Genomic DNA, 15,645 nt, shown 5'->3' on the forward strand with positions numbered 1-15,645 from the left:
TATCTCAATGTTGTTATAGATTTTACAATTTCAATAAAATTGTATTTTTTTAAAAAAAAGCTTAGGCTTCCCAATTGCCTGGGCTTGGCATGGAGTCCCCCAGCTCCAATATCCCAGCCTCTAGAAATTGAAGAGTGGGAGAAAAAATAGGCTTCATAGTGAGGCTCCAAGAATTTCCTCTAGCCTCTACAGTCTTTACCAGAGATCAGGAGAAATTCCTTGAGTGACATCACATCTTTCCCAAATTCTACCTTCCCTAGACACTGCCCCCAAATCTCCCAGCGTTTTTGTTGCGCCATCAAGTTGCAGGCAACTTTTGTTTCAAAAACCTTGCAGGGTTGCCATGAGACATTCAGAGGTGGTTTGCCATTGTCTGTAGCAATCCTACCCTTTTGGGTGGTCTCCCATTGAAATACAGACCAGGGCCAACACTGCTTAGCTTCCAAGATCTGATGAGACTGGGCTACCTGGAACTTGTGGAGCGAGAGAGAAAAATGGGCTTCAAAGTGACGCTCAAGGAATTTCCCCTAGTCTCTATGGATTTTACCACAGAGATTAAAGAAAATTTCTAGAGTCACCTAAAACTGACATCACATTCTTCCCAAATTCCACCCTCCTTAGACACCACCTCTAAATCTTCCAGCATTTATCTAGGCAGTATCCTTTTGAATTTCATACCAGGGCTCAAGAAGCAATGGGGTGCCAATAAACACATTTGACAGGTGCCATGTTGGGGATCACTGAACTAACCCTTGCAGCACACAGGCCCCACTGGGTCTATATATTATTACCTTTTGTTGTTTTAAATATGCTGTTAAGCCTTGAGTTACCTCTGGCACAGGTGGGACAATATTTTAAAATTAAACGCTACTAGAGTAGAACCAACATTTTCAAGGACTCGCAGCAAGTTACAACAAAAGGGCCAAAATATATTTCATTAAATCAAAACTGTCTGGTTTACTTTTAAAACAAATTTAGTTGTTTTTATGACTGTTTGGCATTGCGCAGACATGTTCAAGCTCTTCTTCACTTTCAAGGACACCCGTTGCCCCCTTTTCACAAGAATCACTTAAGTATGTGTTTTGAAAATGTTTATTTCCCCCCTCTTTTGGGGAAAACAAAGAAATATACAGCTCATAGCAATGTAAACATCATATATTTAAAATATTTTGGAAAAGAACAGAGACATAAAACATACAGCTCAGTCTATTGGTTGCAACCCCAAGATTCCACCTTAATGCACCTTCAAATCTGCTGCTAAATTAGGAGACTGACAGTTTCCCGCGCCACTTCCTCCCCCTTCCTTTCATGTGCTCCTTCCAGTCAGTTCTGCACACCCTTCTATAGCAGAGGGATGAAGCACTGAGTGGGAAACAGTTGTCAGCATAAGATGCAACTGCCTTGTCTCCTACTTCAACAAATTTAAAAGGTACAGACGGGATCCAGAAACCTTATTTACTGGCAGCTTAGGTGAGTCACCTGGAATTAGGCAGACCAGCTGCCGACGTAAGAAGGAACTGCTTCTCTTTGAAGACATCAGAGTGCTAGAAAGAGAAATTTCAGGGAACACAATCAGAAAGGATGTGCCTGTGTGCCTTTATCACAGGAAACATTCCTAAGAAAACACTGTTTGAATCTCCCAAGTGTAACTAAGAGGGGGAGAGAGAACAGCAGCTTCCCACATGGCAGGCTTGGCAAATTTAGGACGTAAAGGAAGGACAGAAAGCCCCCTGGACAAAGATGGTTGGTCTTCTCCAACATCCCCAGAGGGATAAAAATGCTAGAGAAAGCAGACCAAAGGGCTTTTAAACATTTGGACAGGGCTTGGCACCAGGCAGCCACTGGATCGAATGTGATAGTTAGAACACTGATCCTGCTGTTGCCTGCCTCCTCGGTTGCTTTCCCTCCAGGTTTCCTGAAACAGCTTCGAAGGAGTGAAAGGAGTAGGAAACAGAAGCTTGCAATCAAGAGAAGAAAGCCCTTCCTCCTCCTCCTCCTCCTCTCCCACCCTTTTCCAGGCAGCATAATGCAGAGGACGATGGTGGGTGGATGAAGCAGGAGTGGAACAATGGCCTGGGAACTGACTAATTTTATTTTACCATAGTAAGAAGACTCAACGACCTGTGGGGCCTGCCACGTCCAAATTCTAACCATGGCCAACCTTGTTTAGCTTCCAGGAACTGGTAAGCTTGGCCTAGTTTGGGCTATTCAGATTTCTCTGCAAGAAATTTAACCAGGTACACACCAACAAAAGTATTCCTCAGAATGTGGAAGGGAATTGTTTAGGATTTCAAATGTGCTCTTTGCTCATGTAAAGTGGACTTCAGCTCTAACAACAGCATTTATATAGATAGGTAAAGGTAGTCCCCTGTGCAAGCACTGAGTCATTACTGACCCATGGTGGGGGACAACGTTGCATCACGTTTTCTTGGCAGATTTTTTACAGGGTGGTTTGCCGTTGCCTTCCTTAGTCATCTACACTTTACCCCCAGGGAACTGGGTACTCATTTTACCGACCTCGGAAGGATGGAAGGCTGAGTCAACCTTGAGCCAGCTACCTGAACCCAGCTTCTGCCAGGATCAAACTCAGGTCGTGAGCAGAGCTTGGACTGCAGTACTGCAGCTTACCACTCTGTGCCACGGGGCTCCTGTGCTAGACAGTGTAGATGAATGGGGAAAGCAATGGCAAACCATCCTGTAAAAAGTCTGCCAAGAAAATGTCGTGATGCGACGTCCCACCATGGGTCAGTAATGACTCGGTGCTTGCATAGGGGACTACCTTTACCATTTATATAGATATATTTTGCAAAATAAGTAACTCTTCAAATATGCAGGCATCATTGTTCTTCTGCCAACTGTTTGGGAATGTTGAGTTGATCCTCAAAGGCTCCTACAGAAGCTTTTTATGAGGCCATGGGGTTAAAACCCCGTATCTGAAACTTCAGTTTGGGGAAGCAAATAATTCTATCCACATTTTGTCCACGAAAATGGAAAATTTGCACCATCGCCATTTGGACTGAATCAGAATATGTAATGGTTCCTCGAGTCTCCCACACGTTGAACTCCACAGCCATCCTTTCCCATACTGAAAACAGCATGCTTCATAGACAGATGCCAAAATAAGACAGGGAAATGGTTTTGATGGTTTGTCCGAGTAAGGGTCAGAATACCGACACATCTTCAAAATGACAGAACCCCCACTATATTCTAGCATTGTAACCTGGGGCACATGTCAGAACTATTAAAACAATTTGGACCATATGCTTAGAGAGTAGTGACATCAGTATGTCAGAAAAATCCAGCAGGAAGTGAGCCAGACTAGCAAGACAGACAGCATGAAAGAATGCACCTCAAGTCCTTTTCAGGCTTCCCACCACAGAAATTTCAGTTCTGCAAGCTTGTGTAGATATTGGGAGTTATAATTAGTCTTTAAAAAAAATAACCCTCGGAATTACTGCACTAGGTAGGCCGTACTAATAACTGCAGAGTATCCTACACAAACAACCCACTAGGACTGCGTGATGACATCACTGCATGTGACATCATCACACAGGGCTGGGTGTGCACACGGGGGACCTTCCAGCCCTCCCGTTCAGTTGCTCTGCAGGCCAGGTGCAGCTGGTTGCCCTGGCCGCTGGCTGCGCCTGGCCCGCAGAGCACCTGAACAGGAGTCTGCCCGCTCAGCTGCCCCCAGCACGCGCTCCTGGTTGGCGACGGCAGCTCTGTGGTGCGCGCCCCTGCCCCTGGGCCGGTGCCCCCTCTGGCACCTTAGCACCCTGAGGCAGCAGCCAGGCCGGCCCCAATGGGCGGGCTGGCCCTGATAATGGGTTTGGCCAACACGCAGACCTGGTGTCTACCACTCAGTCCTGGTAGAAAATTCAAAATCTCACAGCAAGATGTGCAAACAGAATGAAAATAGTTTTGTCTAAAGAAAGCACAAGGGCTTCTTGTTGCCCTGAGGGTCACTGTTAACACTCCAGTAACACTGAACATGATGTGAGAAATGCAGGAATTTCTCTACTTATTGTCAGACTCCAGAAAGCCTCAAGTGAAACTAAAAAATGTGTGCAGGTCTGATTTGCACAGTATATTCTAGACACCGAATGTGTGGTTTCTGTTCACTGCATTTAGCTCTTCTTATTCTAAAATCTGGACATTTTTGTCCAAAATTTGCAACCTTGGTCTTGATGGAGGGACTTCTAATGAAATTCCTAAGGCTACTCTGAAGAGGAGATCCGTCATCCCTGTAAAATTCTTGAAAGATAATGCACAGGCCTGGGTTGATACCCATGGAATTTAGGGTGTGGAGTACTGTCCTCTACCGAGCTCCCGTTTCCACCCACCAAGCTGCTTCCTAAGCCTTCCCTCAAAGGCATCTTCAAAGGAGACAGTTCTACCACAAGTCTTTCCCAGCCGCAAGAGTCCTTTTCAGATAGTTTCTCATCCTCAAGGAGTCCACAGAAGTCCTGATCGGTTCGTACTTCTAACAGTGATATTTGTGGGTCTCCCAGGGTTTCGCAAAAACTTTCTGAAGCCGTGAAGAGGTTCCCAGGGAGGAGGTTAGAATCAGACAACTGAAACAAGGAGCCTGTAACCTTATCCAAATCTTTCTGTTGATCTCCTCGAGCAGCTGGATAAAAGTCCCGACACACAGAGGATTCCTCTGCAGAGGAGTCCACAGAAAGTGAAGCTATCTCACTCCCTTGGGGACCAGAAGTCATCTCCCCAAAGACGGGCTTAGTCAAACCAAAGAACCCAGACATCGTTAAATCTGGCACGGAACCTTCACCCAGCTGAGAAGTTTCCGATTCAGAGGATGAATCAGGCACTTTCTGAAGCAGGCCAGCCCCTTGGCTGTTCACGTCATTCTTCTGGAATCGATGGATTTCGGTGTAAGGCCTGGAGTTGCCAATATCCTCTTCCTCCTCCTCCTCCTCCTCCTCCTCCTCCTCATATTCCTCTAACACAGAAGGAATCAATTTCGAACGTATCTGGGGTGTAATCCTGCTCCTGTTTTCTAGTATTACAGGGTGTTCAGGGCATGTCAAGACATCGATGAATTCCTTTTTCGGAAATTCCAGGAACTTCTTAGGAGCTTTATAGCTGGAAAAATCCTAATTGGAGAGAGGGAATGCAGTTGATCATTTAGAGATAAATAGTTGGTTCTTTTGTGTTTTTTAATCCTTTTTCAAAGAACAGGTTTAAATCGATGGGGAAATTACAGATTTAATTACAGAAACAAATACTGGCAAACAATGAAAATTCAGCCACATTTCCAATTCCTCCATTTAAATTTAAAACATGGAATTTCCTCTTCAAAATCCACAATGCAATCCCACGCAGAGCTAAACGGATGTTAGAGATGAAATCTCATAAGCTGTCAGCTGTGAAATATTAAATCCCACTGCATGACATCCAGAAAACAGGGTGACATGGCTCTGGAAGCCTGGGTGGTGAACGGGTGAAACGGCCATGACATGCAGCTTGTAGCTCAGTAATATCATATGAACTCCTAAAATGTAAATTTGTTCAGTGTTAGCTGATGTGAGATTCCTGCATTTGATGCTGGGGAGGGAGAAAATAGCAAGGAATGGCTTGGCAAGTGGGTCCCCAAACCGACATTATGGTGTGAAGCAGGTCCAAAATGCAGAGTAAATTTAGAAGTGGGTCCTACATTAAAAAGTTTGAGAATCACTGCTCTAGGTTAAGAAACAGCAAACAGGGCGAGGACCTTTAAAAAGAAAGGAACATTTTGCAGCGGAGCAGGTCAGGGTGTTTTCCAGATGTGCTCTGCAACTGAGACCTGCTCTCCCCGCTTTGAAGCTGGGGGGAATTTTAGCTCCCCATCCCCATCTGCCTGGTGAGCTATCTACCCTGGCACCAGGAACGGAAGCAAACTTTGCCAGGCTATTGGATAAGAATAGTTGATTGGGTGTTCACTGGGGGATCTCCCGTCTGCTCACTATATTTCAAAACCATTCACACTTTCCATACCAAAGTTTGGGGGCTTTTGGTGGTCTTAGGTTTACTTCTGGACTGGTAGACAGAATGGATGACCCAAAGAAACAAGATGAACAGGAGTAGAACTGGAAGAAGAGCGAATGCCCAGGTATTTGCTGCAAAATAGAACAAAATACAAACAGTTCAGAAACCATGAAGCATTCTGATAAGGGATACATCTAACCTAAAAACTGGGTTAACATTCACTCTCCTTCCTCAGAAGGAACCATGGTAATGTGTGCAGTAAGCAGAGGGGACAGGTACAGGTCTCTAATCCTCAGCACCCTCTCCAAACTACAATTCCCATGGTTCTTTGTGGGAATCTATAACACTCAGAGTGACTTGAGAGAAAGGAGCAAATCTAGAAATCTGAAGGAAAATGGTAGCAGGGTGTCTCCCACCCTTTACTAATGCAGGGCCCCGACAAAGTAATGTAAAGGTTCTCCAAGACTCTGGATATTTTTTGTGGATAGGTAATCTACCTGCCCACAAAGGACTTGTGACACACACTTTTCAGGTGTGTATGTGGGGAAAAAAGACAGCAGGCTTGAAATGGGAAATCAAAAAGAGTCAGGAAGAAGATTCACGCGTTACAGTGTCCTCACAGTCCATTTATAGCATGGATCCATCTCTAGCCATTCATTACTAGTTATGTACAACAGAAAGCAGTCCCAAAGAGGGCTGCGCAGTCACCTTCTCATTAAAAGACACGTCTGTAGAAAAAACCCTCCTGAATCCTCAGGGGTGCTTTTCTTCATGGGGTTGGAAACAAGCTCAAAAGCTGAGTAGCGAGTCCTCACTTTCCAGAGCAGTCAGCCTTTTTGTTTAACCCTCAACTTGAGACCAAGGGGCAAACCTCAAGTCCTACAGGGTTTAATCAAACAGGTCAGCCCTGCAAGGTAGGAACTTTACAGGCAGAGTCCAGAAAAGGATTACTTGGGTAGCTTAAGGCAAAATGGCCAAGGTGCTGGATTCGGACTGAAGTGTTATAAACCCAATAACTCCACACGAGTATCATTAATACCGTTTATTCAAATTAATGCAAGTAAATACAAGTTATAGAAGTTTGCAAAGCAGGAGAAGAAAACAACAACGGGCTAATTGGCTAAGCTAGCAAACACTGTTAGGCTTTTCAGTCTTAAACTGAAAACAAGGGTTCGAGCTTTAAGGCTACCTGCCAGCAATGTGGCCTGAGCAGCACGACCAATCAAGAAAGGGCTTGACCAGGGACGACATGCGTCTGCAGCTAGCCTGTCTTCACAGAAGGGACTAATCACTCTGCTCCCAGAATGTCATGCGTTAATGAGATGGCATGCGAATATTAAGCACCCTACAATGTTCTGTCCTGGTGAATTTCTCTGATTTTGTACCTGTGACACAACTCATCTCCTTATCTAACTGGGGACTTGCAGTGTTCTCTCAGCTGCGTTTTCCCAGAGGGAGCTTCTTTATACTTCTAATTAACTTCTAACTGCCTCTAACTAAGCCAAAAATCCTGAACCAAGTGGGGCTAAGATGAGCACATCTGTAGCCATATAAAGCATGTGCCTTATATGGCTGTACCTTGCTAGATCAAGGAATGGGAAAATGGCTGGGAATTGAAACCTTTGTAAAGATTTATTTATTTATTTTAAACATTTTCATGCTCTAGAACAGTTAGATGCTTCGTCCTCCTTTGCATGGCTGTACCTTCCTTGTATAACTGTATACAAGTTGGCTCGGAGAAGTTGCTGTGCATGCCGTTTAAATTTGCTCGGGCACTGAAGCAATAGCTGCTGCCGTTGAAAACTGTAGTATCAAAGTCCTTCGTGTTTTTCATGTTGATTTTTTTCTAGCAAATAAGAAAAGCAATGGCTTGAAATCACAACAGGAACAACAGCAAACATAAACTTGGCTGAGTCACAAACGGGCTAACCTCCAGGACAGAGGTGGATCTCAAATTGGTACCTGCTGACTCACTTCCTGTGTCTTTAATGACACCCTGCATGGCATAGTGGTCAGAGCACTGGACTGCAATGAGGCAGGCCCAAATCTGAACCCATGCTCTGTTATGGAAGCTTATTTATTTATTATTTCGATTTATAAACTGCCCATCCTCAGGGGCTCTGGGCTGTGAACAACAGTTAAAATCAATAAAAACAAGAAAACGATAATTCTATTGCTTGCAGACTGACCTTGGCCCAGTCACACGCTCTCACGCTAATCCACCTCACAGGGCTGTTGCAAGTATAAAACAGAGGTGGCAAGAACAATGTGAGCCACACTGGGGAGAAAAACGGGGTATAAATGTCTAACTAAGTAAGTACACCTGCTGAATGTTTCCGTTGCCTCTTAGGAGGGATTCTAACCTGTGCTTACTCATTAACTATCCAAGCAAGTCTTAAAATCGTATTGTGGGGGAAACTCTTAACCAGGGCTTTTTTTCTGGGAAAAGAGGTGGTGGAACTCAGTGGGTTGCCCTTGGAGAAAATGGTCACATGGCTGGTGGCCCCGCCCCCTGCTCTCCAAACAGAGGGGAGTTTAGATTGCCTTCCACGCTGGTGGAGCAGCATGGAGGGCAATCTAAACTCCCCTCTGTCTGGAGAGCAGGGGGCGGGGCCACTGGCCATGTGACCATTTTCAAGAGGTTCCAGAACTCCGTTCCCCCGCATTCCAGCTGAAAAAAAGCCCTGCTCTTAACTATATTTAAGAGTGGTCTTCTAGCATAGTACTCTGCATGAAGAAATGCTGGCTTCTGCACCTGGCACCGATTATTTGCATTGTCCCTCTCATTCTGCATAACTTATTCTGCAATTGCTGCTGTTTTTCAGAATTCATTCTGTATTTACCCATTATAAATAAACGCAAGGTGCTCTGCTCTGTAGAAATCTTGTTCCTTTGGCTTCCAAGATTTCATCAGGCATGGACCACAGACTTACAAGCTGATCTTTACAGCCATATGATCTAGAGACCTTCGTTTAAAATGAAAGAAGAAATTCCCAAGAACGCTGAGTTCTCCGTGCGTTCTATCATAACCTGTATTTCCACATAACCGAGGGCACAGACAAGAATCTCAAGGTCTGAAACTAATCCGACTCCCTATAAGGTTCAAAATCACTTCGGATTCACAGGGATCTCCTAGGGTCAATTCACACACCACAATGTCCTCATGGCTACCTGGCATGTTTCTATCAGACATGTACTGGAGTTCCCGGCGGGAAACTTTTACACGTGCATGGAGCCCCAATTCAGATCTGGTCTGTGGCACATGAGGAAAAGGGAAATAAGCCGGTCTCCCACACATTATTTTCCTAGTCTGAAATGGTCGCAGGGGAAATGAGCCTGTAGCCACCAGTACACACTGTGACCCTAACGGGGCAAACAATGGCTCCCTGGGGCTCTTCTGGGTCAGGAAAAGGGCATGGGGGGGGGTTAAGCCCTTTCGCCCTGCCCACCATGATTCCAATCCAAGCAGCACATGCATGGCAAGTTCCTGGTGGGGAGCTCCAGGCACTCCTCTCATAAAGTTGTTGTGGCGGCCGTGAAGACTTCATACCATGTGAACTGGCCCTGAATTTTGACTTGCTGTGTTTTGGAGTTCTGGTGGATTTAAATGACGAAGCCATGATTCTTCTACTCACTCGGTTGTTGATTCCAACTTCCCAAAATTCTAAGTCAGAGGTCAGATCTCTGAACAGGTCCTTCAAGCACAAGGGGTCAGAGAAAGTGGCATTCACCATAACTGTGTCTCCGGTCTTTCTTACTTGGACAACTGGTGGGGTGAGCTTCACTAGGAATTAAAAGCAGATTTTAGGGAAATATACAAGAATAGAGACAAGTGTGCAGATAACGAGGCACCCTGATGCTTCTCTGAGCCTGGCGCACGATCTACCCAAACCACCCTAAAGCGATGCCCTTTTCCCTGGAAGGGAAGCCATCTTTGATCCTCTAGCACAGCCACAGGCAGCCAAAGAGGCTTACATCAATGGGGAGGGAGTTTCTCTAACTCTGTCATTACTGTCCCTTTGCACTCCCTCATGGCCAAACCCTTCTACTATCTACTTATCTACTAAGCACATACTGGCTTGTACCGAGTCAAACTTGTTTCATCAAGGTCAGTCTTGTCTACTCTGATTGGTGCAGCTCTACAGAATCTCAGGTGGAAGTCACATTATCTATTACTTGCTCTTTTTAAATGGAAATGCTTGGGATCGAACTTGGGACTTCTTGCATGCCAAGCAGATGCTCTGCCACTGAGCCACACTCTCGCCCTGTATCATTCTCTAATGTAGTGGTTATTACTGCACTACATCTGGGGAGGCCCAGCTTCAAATCTCTTACCAGTGGGGACCTTGAGGAAAAGACACAGGGATAACCAAGCAACAACTTTAGGTATTTCAACCTCTTCTTTGCATGTCAATAGGAGAACGGCTCACTATGTGCAAGATCCTCCCCCAGAGGCCCACAAAAATGCAATGTTCATAATGCTGGAAAAAAATTCCTTTCAAAATGTTGCATTGTTGTGGAATCTTGTATAAATATGTAGCTGAAAAGCCAGCATAGAAGGTAAGGTAAAGGTAGTCCGCTGTGCAAGCACCGAATCATTACTGACCCATGGGGGGACATCGCACCACCACATTTTCTTGGCAGACTTTTGTTATGGGTTGGTTTGCCGTTGCCTTCCCCAGTCATCTACACTTTACGCCCAGGAAACTGGGTACTCATTTTACCGACCTCAGAAGGATGGAAGGCTGAGTCAACCTTGAGCCGGCTACCTGACAATCCTGCACTTTTGTTAAAATATTTTAGACCAGGTGACAATCTTTTCCTTTGCATTACAGCTGTTTTCCACTTTGCTACATTGTCTTCAGTTCTCCTTTTTGATCAGGTTTTACTGCATGGCAGTGCCAAATGTCTGCCTGCTTGACATTTGGTCTAACTCAGTGCTTTACATTTCAGGCTGAAAAGAACCATGCACAAGGAGCATTTCCCAAGAAAATCCTTCACATTCAGTTTCTTTTCAAACCCGTTTGCTGCCGTTACTCCCCCTCTTCGCTGCTACTTAAACCTTCCTTCTTCTAGTGAACAGCTTCTTCCTAGTAACTCCGTTCCATTGGATAAATGCACTGAAGTCAGAGTGCTCTGCAGCCAATCAGATTGGCAACAGGAAGGGCTACAGCCTCACAAAACAACATTTATGAATGGAACCTGTCACTTTTTGCACTTCAGCTCTTCCTCAGGAGAGTATACCTGGGAAAGACCTGAACATGTATGTTCTCTGAAATGATCCTGTTGTTACGAGTTTACATTCCTTGGTGTCTTCATCATTTGCATTGCTTTGACATTTCCCCCCTTTTTGACGCCGCGCTTTGCTACTGCTCCTTAAGTAGAAGCTCAGCCACCTACCACAAGAAGTCAAACCTTTTCAAGACCTCTGGAGTATTTCTCCTGGGTCTTTCTCATTGTACAGAAAAAGAACACATGACTACTGCCAAAAACAGAAGCATTGTTTCTCATCCTCTCCTCTCCCTCAATACAGTGGTGCCATCACTAGCAGCACACCATTTTCCCCATCCTTGCAACTGGCATCAAATGAAGGACAGGGCAGAGAAAATGTGTCTGTGATGGCGTTACATCGCATGGCTTTTGTTTACAAGACATTACTGAGCAGAGAGGGAGATCCAGGACTGCTGCTTTTTTGCAAGGGCAACAGGTCCTTCATATTGTCCACTTTCAAGCTTAACCTTTTTTGGTCCCCCGTTTTATCCAAAATTAGCTCAAATTTGGTACAAAGACCTGTGGAACTTCTACACTCAGCATTCCTTGGGCCTTCCAGGCTGTCTGTGGAGAAAAGAACCTCTGAGCATTTACAGAAGATTCTCCCCACTCTCCAGCTTCCGGGCACAGCTTCCCCTCCCCCTAATTAACTAATGGTACCATTAGCAGCACAAGCTACTCACTGTCCTGCCTTGCCAACTAAGGTCTCAAGGCTACCAATCGTACCATCAACAGCATAATCTATGCCTTCGCAAGTCACCCATTCTGAGGAGAGGATTCCAGCCTGAGCTTTCACTCGGACATCAAAGCCGTTGTATAGGTCTGGAGATGTGCATGTTATATTGCAAACTGTTTCTGAGATGTTTCTGCAAGGCAGGAAGTCCTCCCAGACAGCAAACGCATTCCTGAAAAAGGAAGTGAAAACGGCAGTGGGTTAATTCAGAATCCGCTTCAACATGGTGATTATACATCCACAGCCTGCTCAGCCACAAAAGCCGGTAGTGGAGGAGGTTTCATTGTGACCACAGTTCTCCAAGTCTTAGCCTGTTTTTTTTTTAAAGTTAGGCTCAACTTTGGTTCATGAAATGCAGTACTTAAGAAGGAATATTGGTTGAAGGGGATCATGGTCCTGGTGTGACCTATAAAAGGGGAGAGAAAACAGAGCTTAGCACCACCAATGGGAAGATGGCACTTAGATCTGCCCCACCGATGGCTGCAGGCATAGCTTTCACGTGCAGGGTCTGCCTACTGCTGCTGCGCCATTCCTCCTTTAATTTAGAGCGAAGGAGATTTTTCCTTTGCTCTGGCTTAAAGGGGAGAGCCCAAGACCCTCACATGCCATACTCCAAATGACCAAAATCAGTGAGCCTATTGAGAAAGTGACTAATGGTCACTGATACTGTCTCAGCAAAACCTCTGGATTCTTCACATTCTATAGAAAAAGCAAGACTGAGCAACTCTTTGAAAAAGTATCAATACACTGCAAACTTAAGAAATGAATGCGAGGCGGTGCCCCTGAGCCGGGGGAGTACAACATATGTCCTCCCAACTAGTGATACCTCCATCTCTCATACTTCCCTGCCGTTTAGATTATGTACACACACACACATATGTATTTTAATCTGTGTATTTAAGATGATTATGGTTTTTAATTGTATATACTGTGAAATATGATTTTAAACTTGGTTGTAATCCGCCCTGAGCCTGCTGATGTGGGGAGGGCGGAATATAAAATGAATAAAAATAAATAAATAAATAGATGGAAGCACACGTTCTAGAAGTCCTGTCTTCCTGCCATAAGCAGGCCAGTGAGTATGTGCAACAGTCTGCCTCCACCCTCATGAAATCCTGAAGTCCAGAAAAAATTATTTTATGCTATGAACTCTATACATTGGCACCGTCAGAGCTCTGCCCTGGATTCTGTTTTCCAATGTCAGGGACAACTTTGCCCAAGATAGAACATTCCGGAGTGTATGCAATCCTTTCCCCTAACCCTGTGATAACAATATCCAGTGCGGGTGCAGCGGTCAGCTGAGGAGACCTGGGTCCACCTGTTCTCTCTCATCCTAAGCTAAATAGGATTGCTGCAAGAATTAAATGGAAGATTGGGGAAACGTGTGCTCCATTTAGGTTCATTGGAGAAAAGGAGGGAGAAACCCCCAAGAGATAAATCAGTGATCCTTAAAGTGGGGTCCACGGGCAGGATGCCTCCTACCAATATATTTCTTGGCACTCACTCACTTCCTCCCCAAAACATCTTTCCCTGAAAGCAATCCTGCTTTCCTCCACCTGACTGGAAGAGGAGGTGCTTCCGGAGAGCCCAAGACGTCTTTCCTTTGTGTCTGCCAGGAATGGGAAAAGTTGCTTCCATAAGTAGGAGAATGCTTGACGGGGAAGTAATGAAGTAAGTAAATAAATTCTGCATCAAGCAATACACAAGCCCAGCTTGAGAAATATGGGAGAAGATTTGTGAATGAGGTTTTCTCTATCCGACTACTTCAGTGTCAAGGGTCGTAGAAAAAATTCAATGGAAAACACAGCTGATACTCACATCCACTGAACAATGTAGAACACCCCAGGTGGGTAGTGAATCCCTGGCAGCCACGTCAAGAACAGACCGAAGTCCTTCGACAGAAGTGTCACATTGCGAGGACGGGGTAAAAGCACTTCACCTGTCAAAAACAAACCCCTCTTTAAAATTCTCTAGAGACGATTTCTTACTCATGGTACATTTCAATGCCTTGGGAAGAACATCTAAATGTAACCCATCACATCCATGATTTTTGTGAAATAACAGTATATATTATCTTTCTTTTTCCCGTTACTTAAATTCTGTTTCTCTGCAAATAACAACAACAGTAACAGGAATGGAACCAATTCTTTTACTGATTCGGGACATATCTGGGAAATTCTCCCATTTAAATGAAAAACACCCCTTGTATAAAAAAAAGGGAGCCTTTTTTTGCTCCCGCAATGCTAGAACTCAGGGGCACCCAATGGAGCCCATGGGTAGCAGATAATTAGCCGGTTATATGGTTAATAGCCATGACAGATGAATGGAATCTCCATGTTCAGAGGCCGCTTAGCTCTGAATATCGGTTGCTAGTTGTCTGCATACAGAGAACATTGTGTGTGGAAGAAAACCATCCCGTGCGCAGCCACTTGCTGCCTGAAGCGGTACAACCCAGCCCTGGCTCCTCCGTGAGTGTCCTGCTCGTCATTTTTTAAAGTGCATGACTAGCCATTTCAGGTTTCAAGGAGGGCGGAGGGAGACAGAAGGCTGTCAGGTTATCTGCTCAAGCCAACAACTGTTTTAAGAGGAAGCCAAGAGCAGGTGTAGTGTAGGGGAAAGAGAGTCAGTCTGGGCTCCGAGAGACCCTTGGGCCAGCCATTCTTTCTGTGGCTAGCCTACCTGCCAAGGTTGTTGTGAGGGTAAAACAGACGGGGTGGGGGAGAAGGAGCTGTTCTGGGAAATCCCGTTTCCCTCGGAAGTATGAATACTCTTAAGGGGAGAGGGCGCTTCCTCCTGCTGCAGGTGTCCACGGAAAGGCTTGTAAGAGTTTCCCACTCCGTTCCCTTTCTTCACAGCGCTTTGGAAACCCGGCTGCGCTCAAACGTGGCTGGGGTTCGTCCCCTCGCTGGGCTGGGCTGGGCTGGCCTCCGCGGAAAACCTTCGCCCCATTTTCCACCGCGGAAGATCGGCCTGAAGAGGCGATAGCGAAAGGGAAAGCACTCTCTTTCGGGACTTCGCCCGTGCCTGGCGACACCGCGTTGCAACCAGGCTGAGTGCAAAACCAGCGGCCCAGGCCGGGCGCCGGGAACCCGGGCAGACGACCCGCATGCCACTCAGTGCCGGGCAGCTGCAACGTCCCCGGGACTGGCTCGTGCACCTCCGCGGCGTCGCAGTGCGACCGAGCCTCGGGGAAAGCGAAGCGAGCAAACTGCGCGGGACTTTCCTACCCCGCTGCGAGAGAGAGCCGGGAACGCGTGGCGAGGAACGCAGCAGCGAGAGGGATGCGGAGTGCCCGGCCGTACTTAGGAGGACCTGGCTGCTGCAGGCGAGGAGGGCCGCCGCCGCCACTCCCATCCGAGAAGGCATCCCGAAGCGCCGGAGAGCAGCCAGCCGCCTTACTCGGGCTGGGCGTCTCTTCCTTTCCCCCAGACGCTTCACGGGATCGCCGGCACTTGCAAGACCAGGTGGCGCACGGCCGCCCTCTGGCGGACGTGCGGCGATGCGCGCCTCTCTGCGTCTAGCGTTGAGCTTGTAAGAGTCGCGGTTTAAATCCCTCCCTTGCTTGCGCCTGGCACTCCCAAGCAACGCGCATGTCTGCCTATTCCCAGCCATTCTCGCATCGAGATGGGCAGGCGTGTCAGTCTGTTTGTGGCAGC

General features: G+C 46.3%; 1 protein-coding gene across 1 annotated transcript; it reads right to left on the minus strand.

The window, feature by feature from the left end:
• Window positions 1-1,134: 1,134 nt before the first annotated feature.
• On the minus strand, window positions 1,135-15,409 carry IFNLR1 (interferon lambda receptor 1). The gene is made up of 7 exons (XM_055000049.1): window positions 15,292-15,409; window positions 13,808-13,928; window positions 11,983-12,161; window positions 9,621-9,769; window positions 7,690-7,831; window positions 5,995-6,116; window positions 1,135-5,114 (listed from the first exon to the last, which is right to left on the minus strand). Exons 1-7 carry the CDS (start codon window positions 15,353-15,355, stop codon window positions 4,239-4,241), a joined length of 1,653 nt encoding a protein of 550 aa, XP_054856024.1. The 5' UTR covers window positions 15,356-15,409; the 3' UTR covers window positions 1,135-4,238.
• Window positions 15,410-15,645: the final 236 nt, after the last annotated feature.

This window comes from Eublepharis macularius, chromosome 15 (genome assembly GCF_028583425.1).
Source record: "Eublepharis macularius isolate TG4126 chromosome 15, MPM_Emac_v1.0, whole genome shotgun sequence".
NCBI classification, from domain to species: Eukaryota; Metazoa; Chordata; class Lepidosauria; order Squamata; family Eublepharidae; genus Eublepharis; species Eublepharis macularius.

Excerpts from the sequence above, each read along its gene's own strand:
- IFNLR1 (XM_055000049.1), bottom strand. The coding sequence starts at position 15,355 with ATGCCTTCTCGGATGGGAGTGGCGGCGGCGGCCCTCCTCGCCTGCAGC. Across the intron at positions 13,929-15,291 it reads CAGCAGCCAGGTCCTCCTAA|GTGAAGTGCTTTTACCCCGT; the intron begins GTACGGCCGGGC and ends TGTTTTTGACAG. Across the intron at positions 12,162-13,807 it reads TTCTACATTGTTCAGTGGAT|GAATGCGTTTGCTGTCTGGG; the intron begins GTGAGTATCAGC and ends TTCCTTTTTCAG.